Source organism: Monodon monoceros, unplaced genomic scaffold, assembly GCF_005190385.1.
Source record: "Monodon monoceros isolate NGI ecotype Baffin Bay Population unplaced genomic scaffold, NGI_Narwhal_1 Super_Scaffold_21, whole genome shotgun sequence".
NCBI lineage: Eukaryota > Metazoa > Chordata > Mammalia > Artiodactyla > Monodontidae > Monodon > Monodon monoceros.
The window spans coordinates 91106902-91124177 of NW_021703778.1; the positions used below are offsets into that span (position 1 = coordinate 91106902).

Below are 17276 nucleotides of genomic sequence, written 5' to 3' on the forward strand. Positions count from 1 at the left end.
TATTTACAAATGGGTTAATTCACTAGCTCTACTTTTTATCATACATTGTCACCTCAGGACTTCCAAAAAGCCTAGATGTTGCAAAATAAAGAACCTTCTATGACTTTTAAATAAACACAAAATCTCACTTACTTCACTTTGAGATACTGGGCTTGATCTAGGCATTCTCCCATCCTCGAAAGAAATGGACTTTCAGCTTCTATATATCCTCACTAGCCAAGAAAATTCAGTCCAGCTTTTCTTTAAGCAGTTTGCATAATAAAAAAGCTTTTTACCCTCCAAATATTTTCACACTGAAGATGACTTGTCAAACCACATATACCCTGGCTAGAGATTCTAATATGCAAAGCCAAAATGACAAATCACTAGAAGTGACAGAATATTTAGAATTACACAATTTTGATATTTTTGTACTATTTTCCATTTCATTTTTTGTGACCATTTGTCACTTCAAATTGTGTTTAAGTCTAACTGCTAGTCAATTAATTTCTTAAGATTCTACATAGGAATATTTCTCCAGGCATATATATATAAATAAATATAATTGGGAATAATCAAGTCCTGGTTACCCGAGACTAAAATTAAAATTCAAGAATACTCATAAAAAATCAAGAACATTTCTTAATTCAAGACAGAGCTCACCTCCTGATCTTGTGCGGTATCACTAAACCTAATTTCACTTTTTCTGATTTTTTTCTCATCCTGAATATCATCTTCTTCTTCTTGTACCCAGGTTCTTTTTTGGCTATTGCAGGTTTCTTCCAGTTTATTTTCAGATGGTGAAATCTCTTTTTGGTATGTCTCAGTCAAAGCCTTTTCCTCAGTATCTATGCTAATAGAGTCTGAGGAATTAATCTCACCCGGATATATAGGAAGATTTTCCTCATTTATATATTGAGATGGACTTAAGTTCAGTTTAGCTGCAACAAATCCAGTGTCTGAATGTTTACTGGAGACTGGCTGAGTTTCTAAGTTATTTAAATCAGTTGTGTCTCCTGGAATCAGCTTCAGGTCATCAATACCAGTGACACTACAATTTCTCCTGTTTGGCAATCTGGGCAAAAATATTCCCAAAGAACATCTCCTCACTTTATCTTTTATAGTCGTCATTAATGGTACAGAGATGGTTTCAGCTCCATTATGAGAAATTTTATTTTCTTCATCCTTATCATCTTTAACACTGCTGGACACTATGTTAACATTATGTATTTCTGTAGCTTGCACTATACTCATATTACTGTGTGCCTTATTTACTAATTCAAGTAATTGTTCTGGAGAAGGTGGTATATGAACTGGTTGGAAATCTAAAAATTCTTCAGTTTTTTCATTCAAATTATTCAGATGTGGTTTGATACTACTAAAAGTTGCAGCATTAGATGCAATTACAGGATCTGATGCTTCTCTAGGATTGATATGAGTTTGAATAACTTGCTTAGTCAAGTCTGAGTTACTGTGGAAATCTATAGCTGTATTACATTTAGCTGTTTGAATATTTTTCTTTAGTTCTTTTTTACAGGCCATAGTAAACTGTTTCTCATTATTGAGCATTGTGGAATCGTTTTCACATATGGGTTCAGAGGCATTTCCTCTAACAATATTTAAATTCTTATTTCCCACTTTAGACAATATTGTTTCATCTTTACTGACAATACTCTGTCCTTGTTGAGGTAATGGATGTTGCTGGGCTGACAGATGATGCTGAGGAGCAACACAAACATCATCAACAAAGGTCTTCTTTAAACTATGCTCTGCATTATCAACAAAGGCCTCCATTTGATCCTTTGGAAGCTTACAAGATACTCGCTTTGAGTTAAGTTTAGTCATCTCCCCCAAATCTTCACCATATACTGAAGTTTCATTAGCTAATAGATTTGGGGGCTCCTTAATCAGATCTTGATCTTTGAGTACTGTTAGGACACAGTCTAACTGTCCTTGGGTACTGGTTTGAACAACTTTTTCCTTCTCTAACAAAGAACAAGGAGCAGAAAGAGGCAGTCCCTCAGATTTCAAATAATATTCACTAGCTAAATTGTTTGCATAAGGAAGCTCATTTTGCACTGGGCAATGACTGGCTTTTACATCATTTTTATCACATAAAGGCATGCCATTCTCCTCCAAATTATCAAAAAAGGAAACATTAGGTAAACAGGAATAATTATCACCGGATCCACAAACAGCAGCTGCAGAACTGCCTGTAAAACCCACATTTCTTCTATCTGTACTATTTAAGTGACAGCTTTCAATTTTGGCTTTTTCCAATACATGGGCCTGGACTACAACTTTCATGACCTCTTCATCCACAGCAGTGCTATGGAATTTGACTTCTGTCTCACCTTGACCCCCAGACAATGTATTAGTAGGAACAAAGGGTATCACATGATGCTTTTGCTCAGTGTGAAGAACAGTTTTGTTTTCTACAGCCAGTGCTTGTTCTTTAGTGATTTCTTGAACAGAGCTACCATCCTTAGGAAAAGAAACACCCAAGGTTTTTCCTTTTGCTATTCCAAATTTAGGGTACTCTTGAAGTATTTTCTCCATGGCTTGACAATCAATGAAAACAGTGTGGGACTTAGTAACTTCCAGATCACTGTGATTATCTACAAACATAACAGTTTTGTCCATAGGCCCAGTGGTTCTTTTATCTGGTGAGAGAGGTTTATATTCTAAGGCAGTTGTATGACTTCTGGTAATCTCCATATCATCCTGGCCACATGTATATAAAACAGTATTAGAAGTTCCTTCCAAAGGCACCCAATGGGAGTCCTCTCTATCTTCCAGGACACCTTTGTTATTTATTTCCACTGTACAACTCTGGACGACATCCACACCATTTCTGTCATTCTTTGAAAATGCAATGGTCTTGTCATTTTTGAGTCTAAGGCTCTTCCTTCTCTGACTTTTGCCTGATAGAGATTCATTCAGAAATCCAGGCTTTTGTACATTTTTGTCATTTTTCCAAATGGTTGATTTAGACACTTCCATGTTATCAGCAGCTAAAAATGCTTCAGCTTTCTCTAAAGGATCACTATTAGACCATTCCCCCGGTAATGTTAGCTGGCTGACTTTTGCTACTGAATGATCACTTTCACCATTGTCCGGAAAGAAAACACCCTCCTTAGCAGGATTAGGTGTCACTTTTGATTTTTCTAGGCTTTTTCTTTTGGATAGTTCAAAGTTAGAGCTGTCTGGAAGCATAGTTTTCTCCTTTGCTTGGTAGTCAATGAAAACAGTATGGGACTTTGTCATCTCTAGTTCATCATGATTATCTATAAACATTACAGTTTTGTCCACAGGCCTAGTAGTTATTTTATCTGGTGAGATAGTTTTACATTCTATAGCAGTTGTGTGACTTCTGGTGACCTCCATGTCATCCTGCCCACATGTATACAAAACAGTTTTAGAAGTTCCTGCCAAAGGCACCAAATGGGAATCATGTTCATCTAGTAAAGGTCTATGATTTATTTCCACTGTGTAACTCTTGGTGATATCCATATCATTCTCATCTCCCTCTGAAAATACAACAGTCTTATCAATTTTTAGTCTGCCAAGACTTTTCCTTTCACAAATTTTGACATCTTGCTTTTCATTCAGAATTCCAGTTTTGTCCTTCAACACACCCATGATATCATTAGAAATAAATACTCCAGTTTTTTCTATCGGACTTTCATTACATTTTTCAACTTTTACAGCTTTCTGTCTGTTTACTGTTGTTAGCTGGTTGTTAGTGTTTTCTAAATTAGTCTTACCTAGTTCTAGTACTTCAGAAGGACCAAATCCAATGACAACAGTATGACTCTTGGTTAGGTCCATATTTTGCTCCTTCTCTGAACAAATAATTATCTTCTCATGAAAACAGTCAGGCGTGGGACTGCCTAAACTTTTCCTCAGTGGCTCAGGCAGTTTAGAATTCTGGTCTGGTACAGGTTTCACTGTTTGACTATTAACAGCAGTATTATGATTTCTCATGGCAGACTGTCCTTCTGATGAAAACAATGGCTTTGTAGTAGGAAACAAAGATTGCTCACAAGAAATTGTATTTCTATTATTTCTCAGTGTTACTTGTTTATCAAGATCTCCACCAGAGTATACTATATTATGGCTTGTTGCTATGTTCTGGTTAATATCAGGTGGCTGAGGAGAATCTTTATCAAGATAGGGTGAAATATTCAAAACTTGATCTTTTCCTTTGTCCCATGTGTCAGTTGGGATGTTTTTAGATATTATGTTTGGTTGTCGGGATGGTTCAATATGACCTTTAGTCATTTCTTCCCATTCATCTGAAGGGCTTATGCCGTGAGAGTGAGATTTACTGGTATTCTCAGATGCCAGACTGTAAGATGCAAGAGGAAACTGACTTCCTACATTAGCTATGTGACTTTTAGTCAAATCCATATTTTCATCTGTGAAGATTTCAGTCCTTTTGTCAGTCAATGAAGTAAATAAAGGATTTTCCAGGCTCTGCTGTAATCTTTCCTTAGATACATGAGGAACTGAGCTATAATTTATATTCATTTCCCCATCCTCTGACATGATTATGTGATTTTGGATCATCATTTCTTTTTCAGATACTGGTGCAGCTGCTATTTGTACATTTGTCTGAACTTGTTTAAAAAATTGATTATCTATTGCAACTGTGTGACTCTTGGTAATGTCCATGCTTTCTTCTCCCGAATAAATCGTATTCTCTCTGAGAAGAGAGATGGCATCTGGATTGGGATACATTTTAGAATAACTCCTGTCATGCTTTAGCAAATTCTTCTCCTCTCTCATACTTGAGAAACACTTGGTCAGTTCCATGGCATCATTACAACTAGAATAGAAAAATGTCTTATAATCTTGAATAGCTGGACTGGAACGTTTAGATTCTGGGATCATGGCCAATGTTCTGACGTCCTGGTTGGAAGTCTGTGTGACTGTCTGAATTTCTGTCCCTGTAATATGACTGCTGGTAATATGTATGTCACCTTCAGGGTTTAAGGAAGGGTCTTGAAAAGCATCATTTGGTTTATTCTTAAAGACTGTCTTCTGTCCTAGTGCTTTAGCTCCATGACCTGTTGAAACATCCATCATTACATTCTGAGTTTGATTTTCTATTTCAGACGGATTATCTGCTGAAGGTAACTTCTGTATAGTGTGGTTAATTGTCAGGTCCATAAAGTCATTGCCATAAATTGTAATATCATCACCTTTAAATTCCCTTAAGCTGGGCTCACTGGATGTGGGAACCAAAGTCTGAATATTGGCTGTATGACATTGGGTAAAATTCATCCCATCGTCTTGTTCTCTAAAGAGCCTAGTCATATTACTGCTATTTGCATCTACACTAAGAGATACATGCATTTGATGCATAGAAGAGGCCCTATTTGATTCTTTGTAATGAATAGGCATCTCAGAATTTTCTTTATCAGGTCCTATAAAAGGAGAAGCATTCGATTTTCCTGTTTTCAATCTTTTTACGAAGTCATTGAAATTTATTTTCTTTTCTGAAAAAGTGCTTTGATCCCCAGAAAAATTTAATTCTTTCTTCATTCTTGAATCCTCAATGTGGAGCTTTAAGTTAGCCAGAAATGATGTGGTATCTATCTTGGTGGATTTTTCACTTTTGGTACAATCTAAAAGGCCTTTGGTAATCATCACAGTATGACTTGCTGTCAGGTCCATCTGGTTTTCATCTGAAAAGATGACTGTCTGGTCATTTGCATGTTTCCTTTCATGGTTGTATTCTGTAATTGAAATCTACAAAGAAAGGAAAATATAAGAGATCAAATCAAATGCAAACTTCTAAAAAGGTATTTTATAACATGTACTATATAGAAGGAGTATTATATAAACAATCCTAGATGATGGTTTCATGTTACATTGGTTTGTTTGAATCAATGGTGTGGTGTGCAGCACAGAATTTGTTATTTAAATTTTTTTCTGAAGTCTGTGAATACTTTTAGTGTTTCTGAACAAATTAAAAGTTAATTATTCACCCACTAGACTGAGTAAAAAATGAAAAGACTGACAATAGCAAATGTAACTATAATGTAAATTCTAATTGTTATATTAGATAGGTCATTCTCATTCTAAGACTTGGAAGGAATAAGTGCACGATGGCTAATTTATAGTACACTCTATACTCTTGGGTGGTTGAGCTGTCCTTGAATGCAGTGGTTTTACTTGTGAGGACATGGTCTAACTCTTTATTGCTCAAAGTATGGTCTGTGGACCAGTGCATTAGTATCACCTAGGAGACTGTTAGAAGTATAGAATTTCAGGACCTACCGCAGATCTGCTGGATAAGAATCTATATTTTAATAAAATCCTGAGATGATTCACATGCCCATTAAAGTTGAGAAGTCCTTATATAATTAACATATTTCCCTATTATTTAAACTGGCAGTGATTTAACTATACTTAGTTAACTGGAAAGGTACGTAGTTTTTCCAGTCTATGTTGGCCCATTTTGGTAAGTAATCCCTAAATCATGTCACTAACATGAAATTTTTTGTGTTTTAAAAGTTGTAACTATCAAATAAGATTAAAATATGAAGGCACTTGCATGAACTCATACCTCTTTCTGGGGCATCTGGGTCTGAATGGGAGCACAAAGCAATGTATTCATCCCTATTAAGTAAAAAGAAAAACTACAGTCAATGACAAAAATATATATCACCAAGAGCCTGACTTCCCTTTTCTTAGGAATTTCATCAGCTACAAGTATTTACTAAAGTTTTTTCAGTTACTAAGTCCTTCCTAAATTTCACTGAGACTTTAAAATTTTCCCATTTTAGAGACGGAGAGTTCAGTGATTACTGTATTCTCTGTGTGATTAAAATACTTTTCGAATGTGGTAGAGATTTTTAGAAGGTGGGATTCTAAAAGTGGAAAGTGTGGACTACTTTTTTTCCTCCTTCACTTCTCCATTTTTATTTCCTGGATAGTAGAAGTTACATAGTAAAGAGTACCAACTGATAAGACCAAAATGTTAATAGCATAGATGAACTTATTTGCAAAGCAGACAGACACAGAAAACAAATGTATGGATACCAAGGGGGGAAGGAAGGGTGGGATGGATTGGGAGATGGGGATTGACATACAAACACTACTACGTATAAAACAGATAACTAATGAGAATAGACTGTATAGCACAGGGAACTCTACTCAATGCTCTGTGGTGACCTAAATGGGAAGGAAATCCAAGGAAGAGGGGATATATACATACGTGTGGCTGATTCACCTTGCTGTACAGCAGAAACTAAGACAATATTGTAAAACAACTATACTCCAATTAAAAAAAAACAAAAAAAGACCAAGATATTAGGGTAAGATTCTGAGGCATCTTTTATTCTATGTTAAGGAGTCTAAATGTTTCCAGGATGAGACGTGCATTTTATAAAAATAATTCAAGAGAAGGAGAAGAAAGAAGATTCAAGAGAAGATAAACCAATGAGGAAGCTACTCTAAAAGTTCAGATACAACATGTTGAGAGTTTGTCTTAGGGCAAGAGACAATAAGAATGGAAATAAGGGATTAGACTCAAGACATTCTAGAACTAGAGATTGGTTCAAGATGGCGGAGTAGAAGAACGTGCGCTCACTCCCTCTTGCGAGAGCACCAGAATCACAACTAGCTGCTGGACAATCATTGACAGGAAGACAGTGGAACTCACCAAAAAAGATACCCCACATCCAAAGACAAAGGAGAAGCCACAATGAGACGGTAGGAGGGCTGCAATCACAATACAATCAAATCCCATAACTTCTGGGTGGGTGACTCACAAACTGGAGAACACTTATACCACAGAAGTTCACCCACTGGAGTGAAGGTTCTGAGCCCAATGTCAGGTTTCCCAACCCGGGGCTCTGGCAAATGGGAGGAGGAATTCCTAGAGAATCAGACTTTGAAGGTTAGCGGGATTTGATTGCAGGACTTCGACAGGACTGGGGGAAACAGAGACTCCACTCTTGGAGGGCACACACAAAGTAGTATAGCATCGGGACCCAGGGGAAGGAGCAGTGACCCCATAGGAGACTGAACCAGACCTACCTGCTAGTGTTGGAGGGTCTCCTGCAGAGGCAGGGGGTGGCTGTGGCTCACCATGAGGACAAGGACACTTGCAGCAGAAGTTCTGGGAAGTACTCCTTGGCGTGATGCCTCCCAGAGTGCACCATTAGCCCCACCAAAGAGCCGGGTAGGCTCCAGTGTTGGGTCGCTTCAGGCCAAACAACCAACAGGGAGGGAACCCAGCCCCACCCATCAGCAGACAAGCGGATTAAAGTTTTACTGGGCTCTGCCCACCAGAGCAACACCCAGCTCTACCCACCACCAGTCCCTCCCATCAGGAAACTTCCACAAGCCTCTTAGATAGCCTCATCCACCAGAGGGCAGACAGCAGAAGCAAGGAGAACTACAATCCTGCAGCCTGTGGGACAAAACCACATTCACAGAAAGATAGACAAGATGAAAAGGCAGAGGGCTATGTACTAGATGAAGGAACAAGATAAAACCCCAGAAAAACAACTAAATGAAGTGGAGATAGGCAACCTTCCAGAAAAAGAATTCAGAATAATGATAGTGAAGATGATCCAGGACCTCGGGAAAAGAATGGAGGCAAAGATTGAGAAGATGCAAGAAATGTTTAACAAAGATTTAGAAGAATTAAAGAACAAACAAACAGAGATGAACAATACAATAACTGAAATGAAAACTACACTAGAAGGAATCAATAGCAGAATAACTGAGGCAGAAAAACAGAGAAGTGTCCTGGAAGACAGAATGGTGGAATTCACTGCTGCAGAACAGAATAAAGAAAAAAGAATGAAAAGAAATGAAGACAGCCTAAGAGACCTCTGGGACAACAGTAAATGTAACAACATTCACATTATAGGGGTCCCAGAAGGAGAAGAGAGAGAGGAAGGATGCAAGAAAATATTTGAAGAGATTATAGTCGAAAACTTCCCTAACGTGGGAAAGGAAATAGCCACCCAAGTCCAGGAAGCGCAGCGAGTCCCATACAGGATAAACCCAAGGAGAAACAAGCTGAGACACACAGTAATCAAATTGGCAAAAATTAAAGGCAAAGAAAAATTATTGAAAGCAGCAAGGGAAAAACAACAAATAACATACAAGGGAACTCCCATAAGGTTAACAGCTGATTTCTCAGAAGAAACTCTACAAGCCAGAAGGGAGTGGCATGATATATTTAAAGTGAAGAAAGGGAAGAACCTACAATCAAGATTACTCTACCCGGCAAGGATCTCATTCAGATTCGATAGAGAAATCAAAAGTTTTACAGACAAGCAAAAGCTAAGAGAATTCAGCACCACCAAACCAGCATTACAGCAAATGCTAAAGGAACTTCTCTAAGTGGGAAACACAAGAGAAGAAAAGGACCTACAAAAACAAACCCATAACAATTAAGAAAATGGTAACAGGAACATAAACATTGATAATTACCTTAAACGTGAATGGATTAAATGCTACAACCGAAAGACACAGGCTTGCTGAATGGATACAAAAACAACACCCATATATATGCTGTCTACAAGTGACCCACTTCAGACCTAGGGACACATACAGACTGCAAGTGAGGGGATGGAAAAAGATATTCCATGCAAATGGAAATCAAAAGAAAGCTGGAGTAGAAATACGCATATCAGATAAAATAGACTTTAAAATAAAGAATGTTACAAGAGACAAGGAAGGACACTACATAATGATCAAGGGATCAATCCAAGAAGAAGATATAACAATTATAAATATATATGCACCCAACATAGGAGCACCTCAATACATAAGGCAACTGCTAACAGCTATAAAAGAGGAAATCGACAGTAACACAATAATAGTGGGGGACTTTAACACCTCACTTACACCAATGGACAGATCATCCAAAATGAAAATTAATAAGGAAACACAAGCTTTAAATGCCACAATAGACCAGATAGATTTAATTGATATCTTTAGGACATTCCATCCAAAAACAGCAGATTACACTTTCTTCTCAAGTGCACACGGAACATTCTCCAGGATAGATCACATCTTGGGTCACAAATCAAGCCTCAGTAAATTTAAGAAAATTGAAATCATATCAAGCATCTTTTCCGACCACAATGCTATGAGATTAGAAATCGATTACAGGGAAAAAAATGTAAAAAACATAAGCACATGGAGACTAAACAATATGTTACTAAATAACCAAGAGATCACTGAAGAAATCAAAGAGGAAATCAAAAAATACCTAGAGACAAATGACAATGAAAACATGATGATCCAAAACCTATGGGATGCAGCAAAACCTGTTCTAAGAGGGAAGTTTATAGCAATACAAGCCCACCTCAAGATGTGGTACACATATACAATGGAATATTACTTAGCCATAAAAAGGAACGAAATTGGGTCATTTGTAGAGACGTGGATGGATCTAGAGACTGTCATACAGAGTGAAGTAAGTCAGAAAGAGAAAAACAAGTATCGTGTATTAACGCATCCATGTGGAACCTATAAAAATGGTACAGATGAACCGGTTTGCAGGGAAGAAATAGAGACACGGATGTAGAGAACAAACGTATGGACACCAAGGGGGGAAAGTGGTGGTGGGGGTGGTGGTATGATAAATTGGGAGAATGGGATTGATATATATACACTAATATGTATAAAATGGATGACTAATAAGAACTGCTGTGTAAAAAAATAAATAAAAAGAGTGGAAGTTGAAAAAAGAAAAAAAGACATTCTAGAACTGAAATATAAAGGTTTAGGTAACAAACTGGATGTTGGAAATAGGAAGGGACTGAAGATGCTATAATGAAACAGGAAATACATTTAAAAATTCTTAAGTTTAAAGGTAAATATTTAGAATATTTCAAAGAGTTTATGGCAACCTCGACTGAATATGATGAAGTAATTATGGGCTTTATATTAAAGCTTTATTTACATATCCAGCTTCCATTCTTGTCATTTACTTAACAAATATTGTTTCAGAACCTATTATGTGCCCCAGAACTCAACCATATACTAAAGCACAAAGAACAAGACAAAATTTCTGGACTCAAAAGAGTTCCTAGTTTAATAAGAGAGCCAAAAGTAAATACCTAAAATACAGCATGATAAATTCTACAATAGGGACTTCCCTGGTGGCACAGTGGTTACGAATCTGCCTGCCAATGCAAGGGACAGGGGTTTGAGCCCTGGTCTGGGAAGATCCCACAGGCCGTGGAGCAACTAAGCCCATGCGCCACAACTACTGAGCCTGCACTCTAGAGCCCGCAAGTCACAACTACTGAGCCCACACGCCCTAGAGCCCGTGCTCCACAACAAGAGAAGCCACCGCAATGAGAAGCCTGTGCACCACAACGAAGAGTAACCCCCACTTGCAGCAACTAGAGAAAGCCTATGTGCAGCAACAAAGGCCCAACGCAGCCAAAAATAAAAATAAATAAATTTATATTAAAAAAACCCTACAATAGACTAAGAAATAAAAGGGGTGTTGTAAGAGCACAAAACAGAGTGACTAACTCCTTGGTTTTGTCAGTGAAGGCTTGATTTAAGCCAGTATTACTTAACGTATGTTGCCAGATGGTGAACTGCTTATTATCAATTAATTAATTCATTTTGAGATAAGGAGCTTGCAGCTGATGTAAAATTCCTTTCATCAGTAGAGCTTTGCTAAGAAAAAAATGCCGCTAACTAAACAGTAGCTTACTGCCATAGTTGGTTTACATTCTATTGCAAGTTCCTTTTCTGTCAAGGACTATAACAGTTTGTGGACTGGCTACTTTGAAAGCACTAAAGTTAAGCTAAGTGAAAAGCTAAGTTAAGTGAAAGATGAGAAGACTGTTAGACAAACTGTATTAGGAAGATCACTTTAGGCAGAGGAAATAGCATTTACAAATGGATACAGGCAGGAAAAAAGTCCACATGGGAAACTGCAAGTAGTTATTCATGGGCTAGAGCACAGGATGCCTATAAAGGGCTGGAGATAAACTTGGAGAAAAAAATTATAAAAGGTTTTCCAAGTTTATGCTAAAGAGTGTGGGTTTTATCCGGTACGCAAAATAGTGTCACTGAACAATTGTAAGCTGGGAGGTAATATGATAAGATTTAGAAATATGTAGAATGGACTAGAAGGATAAGAAACTAAATACAATAGCTCAAGAAAGAACAGCGAGGGCTTGAATTCAAATACAGGCAGAAGGAACAGAGAATAACTAACAGATGGGACAGATATTTTGGAGACAGAATTGAAAGAGAATAGGGCCTGAGGAATTCCCTGGTGGTCCAGTGGTTAGGACTCCTCGCTACCACTGCAGGAGGTCCAGGTTCGATCCCTGGTCTGGGAACTAGGATACCGCAAGCTGCACAGCCAGAAAAAAAGAAAAAAAAAAAAATCAAAGAGAATAGGGCCAAATGGATATGGGGAAAGGAGGAAAAGGTAAAACATGACTCAATTCCTGACTTGAGTGAATGACAGTGAGTGGGAGTTCAAGGCAGAGAACAACAGGAACAGCAGGTTTGAAAGAAATATTAGTAAGTTTGTGAAATTTTAAATTAAAGATTTTGTGTAAAGAAGAACACTTTCTCTACATTTTTTGTTCATGGTTCTCTTACATACTACTTTTCAAGGAATCTAGATAAAGAGAAAAACGTATGATAAGAAAAGTACTCTGATCATGCTCACCAGTTATCTCACAGTAGTTATCTTCTGGATTCTTATTCCTAAAAATTATAAAGTAATTTAAAAATCTATACTCTGGACAATTACCAAGAATCACAACAGTTGAAAGAGTAGGGTAGGCAATAGGTTTTCGCAGGGTGACTGGCAGAAAACTCCAAAGACATCTTTAAAAAAAGACTCATCTGGGCTTCCCTGGTGGCGCAGTGGTTGAGCGCCCGCCTGCTGATGCAGGGGACACGGGTTCGTGCCCCGGTCCGGGAAGATCCCACATGCCGCGGAGCGGCTGGGCCCGTGAGCCATGGCCGCTGGGCCTGCGCGTCCAGAGCCTGTGCTCCGCAGCGGGAGAGGCCACAACAGTGAGAGGACCGCGTACCGCAAAAAATAAATTTAAAAAAAAAAAAAAAAGACATCTAATACTGGCAGAAAAAATTACAAGGCAATTAAAGGACCTTACCATTAAATTTTTTCAGATATCTAAATTTCAAGAACACTATAAAATATGTTTAATACATGCTGCTTGCTTTTTCTAATTTTTTATTAAAAATAATTTTTTTTTTTTGGCCGTGCCACGAGGCTTGCGGGATCTTAATTCCCTGACCAGGGATTGAACCCGGGTCCCCTGCAGTGGAAGCATGGAGTCCTAACAGCTGGACCGCCAGGGAATTCCCTATTTTTTTTTTTAAAGAATGACCTGTAGGGGCTTCCCTGGTGGTGCAGTGATTAAGAATCCTCCTGCCCAACACAGGGGACACGGGTTTAAGCCCTGGTCCAGGAAGATCCCATATTCCTCACAGCAGCTAAGCCTGTGAGCCACAACTGCTGAGCCTGCGCTCTAGAGCCCCGGAGCCACAACTACTGAGCCCACGTGCCACAACTACTGAAGCCCACACGCCTAGAGCCAGTGCTCTGCCACAAGAGAAGCCACTGCAGTGAGAAGCCTGCACTGCAATGAAGAGTAGCCCCGGCTCCCCGCAAATAGAGAAAGCCTGAGCGTAGCAACGGAGACCCAACGCAGCCAAAATTAAAATAAATTTAAAAAAAAACAACGAAAAAACGAATGACCTGTAAAGCAACTCATTTTCTAGAAATTTAGCTTTAAAAAAAAAAAGGTAAGTCAAAGGAAACAACCCAGGGAATTCCCTGGCAGTCCAGCGGTTAGGACTCCGCGCTTCCACTGCAGGGGACCCGGGTTCAATCCCTGGCTGGGGAACTAAGATCCCAGGGCGTGGCCAAAAAAAAGTTAACCCAAATGTCCATCAATGGGGAGCTGACTAAATGTTGGTGCAGACATACAACAGATTATAATAGACTGAGGTAGATCTACATGTAACAACATGGAAAGTGCCAAAGACATTGAGTGATCCCATTTTTGTCTTGTCTAAAAAAAAAAAAAGCTAAAGATAAACCATGCACTTGGATATACATATAAAATTTCTGCAAGGACATCCAAAATTATCAACAGTGGTTATCTGTGAGGAGCCTAAGTAATATGGCCTAGAGATTTTTCTGTGTCAATATATAACGAGAATCTTTTTTTTTTTTCCAGCTCAACACTAGTCAATTACATGGAAAAACTGTAATTTATTTAACCAGTCCCTTACTGATGGACATTTAGGATCTTTTACATCTTTTACTATTAAAATAAATGTTACAGTGAATAACTTTATATCATCATTTCACACATTTACAAGTGTATTGGTAAGATAAATTCAGAGATGAAATCTCTGAGCCAAAGAGCATGTGCATTTAAAATTTTGAATGATATTGCCAATTGCCTTCTGCAATATATACCCACTAGCAATGAGACTTTTTACCTATATTCTTAACTGATTAGATGAAAAATTATGTCTCAATATAGTCTAAGTTTGTATTTCTCTTATGATTAAGATAAGCATGTTTTCATTTGTTCAAGCCTACTGCTATTTAATTTTTGTATTAATGTTATAATAAGAAAAACTAGTTTAATGAAAAAAATCTGAGGACTTGGTATTTATTGTTTTGTACTAGCTCATGTATTTGAGGATTTATATATGAAAGTAGAACGTTTCATCCCTCTTAATAGGATAAGGTGTACAATGCACATACTTATCAACTATAGCAGTATATTAAATTATGCAAAGAATTTGTTTTCTGAATTAATCCTAAGTATTCCACAAAAGGGAATGGAAATAAAAAACAAAAAGAATTTTAACTTTAAAAACACTTCATTTAATAGGAATAAACAAGTTTTAAAGTATAATTTACATCACATTTTTTTACTTACTGCATAAATAGGACATTTCCTCCTGCTTCTGTTTCTATAAATAGAGAAAAGATTAAAGTTTTTCAATACACTGATTAAGCATTAGAAAAATTGCATAAGGACATTAACAATAAAAAAAATACTAACGATGTACCTTTCATTCTGCCCCCCATGGCTCAAGTTACACTTTTTTTTTTTTTTTACATCTTTATTGGAGTATAATTGCTTTACAATGGTGTGTTAGTTTCTGCTTTATAACAAAGTGAATCAGTTATACATATACATATGTTCCCATATCTCTTCCCTCTTGCATCTCCCTCCTTCCCACCCTCCCTATCCCACCCCTCCAGGCGGTCACAAAGCACCAAGCTGATCTCCCTGATCTCCCTGGCTATGCGGCTGCTTCCCACTAGCTATCTACCTTACATTTGGTAGTGTATATATGTCCATGCCTCTCTCTCGCTTTGTCACAGCTTACCCTTCCCCCTTCCCATATCCTCAAGCCCATTCTCTAGTAGGTCTGTGTCTTTATTCCTGTCTAACCCCTAGGTTCTTCATGACATTTTTTCCCTTAAATTCCATATATGTGTGTTAGCATACGGTATTTGTCTTTCTCCTTCTGACTTACTTCACTCTGTATGACAGACTCTAGGTCTATCCACCTCATTACAAATAGCTCAATTTCATTTCTTTTTATGGCTGAGTAATATTCCATTGTGTATATGTGCCACATCTTCTTTATCCATTCATCCGATGATGGACACTTAGGTTGTTTCCATCTCCAGGCTATTGTAAATAGAGCTGCAATGAACATTTTGGTACATGACTCTACAAGTTACACTTTTTGAGCAATAAGATGGATACTAAGTTATACCAATTATCTGGTTAGATAACCACAGCATAATTATATAGACAACAGATTTAGCAGGGATTGCAGTAACAAATTTACCTGAAATTTCTGACTTTTTCACTATTTTCATATGAGGGTCTGTCTGGAATACTCTAGAAAACAAAATAAAGATTACTGAAAATCTGCAAGTTTTTTTTTTTTTTTTTTTTTTTTTAAATAGTGTGGCTTGTAGGATCTTAGTTCCCTGACCAAGGATAGAACCTGTGCCCCCTCCAGTGGAAGCACAGAGTCCTAACCACTGGACTGCCATGGAATTCCCTGGCAATGTTTTATTGGGTAGGCCAAAAAGTGCCTTCGGTTTTTTAAGTAAAAATAAAAGATACATTTTTCATTTTCACCAAGGACTTTATTGAACAACGTATTTACCCTTTTTTGTTCCACTACCTTCTGCCATTTTTCAGGCAACTTCATAATTCCATCTTCCCAAAAGATGGATCTTTTTGAGCAAAGTACTGTTCCAGGTGCCTTTTACAGTCTTCCAGGGGATTGAAATTTTTTCCATTAAGAGAATGTTGTAAAGACCAAAATGAATGGAAATCCAAAGGTGCAATGTCTGGTGAATACGGCGGATGAATCAGAACTTCCCATACAAGTTTTGACAGTTTTTGCCCAGTCATGAAAGAAACATGCAGTCTTGTGTTACCCTGATGGAAGATTATGCGTTTTCTGTTCACTAATTCTGGACTCTTTTCGTCGAGTGCTGCTTTCAGTTGGTCTAATTGGGAGCAGTACTTGTTGGAATGAATCATTTGGTTTTCTGGAAGAAGCTCATAATAGAGGACTCCTTTCCAATCCCACCATATACAGAACATCAACATCTTTGGTGTGGTTGGTGGTGGTTCATTTCACTTGCCCAAGATCTCTTCCGTTCCACATTATTGTACAGTATCCACTTTTCATTGCCGATCACAATTTGTTTTAAAAATGGAACATTTTCATTATGTTTCAGTAGAGAATCGCATGCAGAAATATGGTCAAGAAAGGTTTTTTTGCTTAACTTATGTGGAACCCAAACATCAAAGCTATTCACATAACCAAGCTGGTGCAAATGATTCTCAACACTTGATTTGGATATTTTGAGTATGTCGGCTATCTCCCTCATGGTATAACGCTGACTGCTCTCAATTATTGTTTCGATTTGATTGCTATCAACTTCAACTGGTCTACCTGACCATGGAGCATCATCCAGTGAGAAATCTCTAGCATGAAACTTCGCAAACCACTTTTGACACGTTCGATCGATCACAGCACCGTCTCCATACATTGCACAAATCTTTTTTTGCGTTTCACTTGCTTTTCTACCTTCTTGAAATAAAGCATAATATGACGAAAATGTTGCTTTTTTTCTTCCAACTTCAATATTAAAATGGCTATACAAAAATTCACCAATTTTGATAAGTCTTTTTTAAAATGCATGCTGATATAACAGCTGTCACATACAATCTAACAAAATTGTTTCGAAT

The 17276-nt window shown here is 37.7% G+C and overlaps 1 protein-coding gene and 1 non-coding gene across 2 annotated transcripts in view; one reads left to right on the forward strand and one right to left on the reverse strand.

The window, feature by feature from the left end:
- Positions 1–17276, reverse strand: part of KNL1 (kinetochore scaffold 1) — a 63141-nt gene that overhangs the window by 27324 nt on the left and 18541 nt on the right. The window contains exons 7-11 of the mRNA XM_029239818.1: positions 15853–15905; positions 14925–14958; positions 12665–12702; positions 6557–6609; positions 643–5736 (exon numbers count right to left, since the gene is read on the reverse strand). Coding sequence (XP_029095651.1) covers positions 643–5736; positions 6557–6609; positions 12665–12702; positions 14925–14958; positions 15853–15905 — 5272 coding nt within the window. The remainder of the gene's footprint in view (positions 1–642; positions 5737–6556; positions 6610–12664; positions 12703–14924; positions 14959–15852; positions 15906–17276) is intronic.
- On the forward strand, positions 12254–12326 carry TRNAG-ACC. The gene has a single exon. It is a non-coding gene; the product is annotated as a tRNA-Gly (tRNA).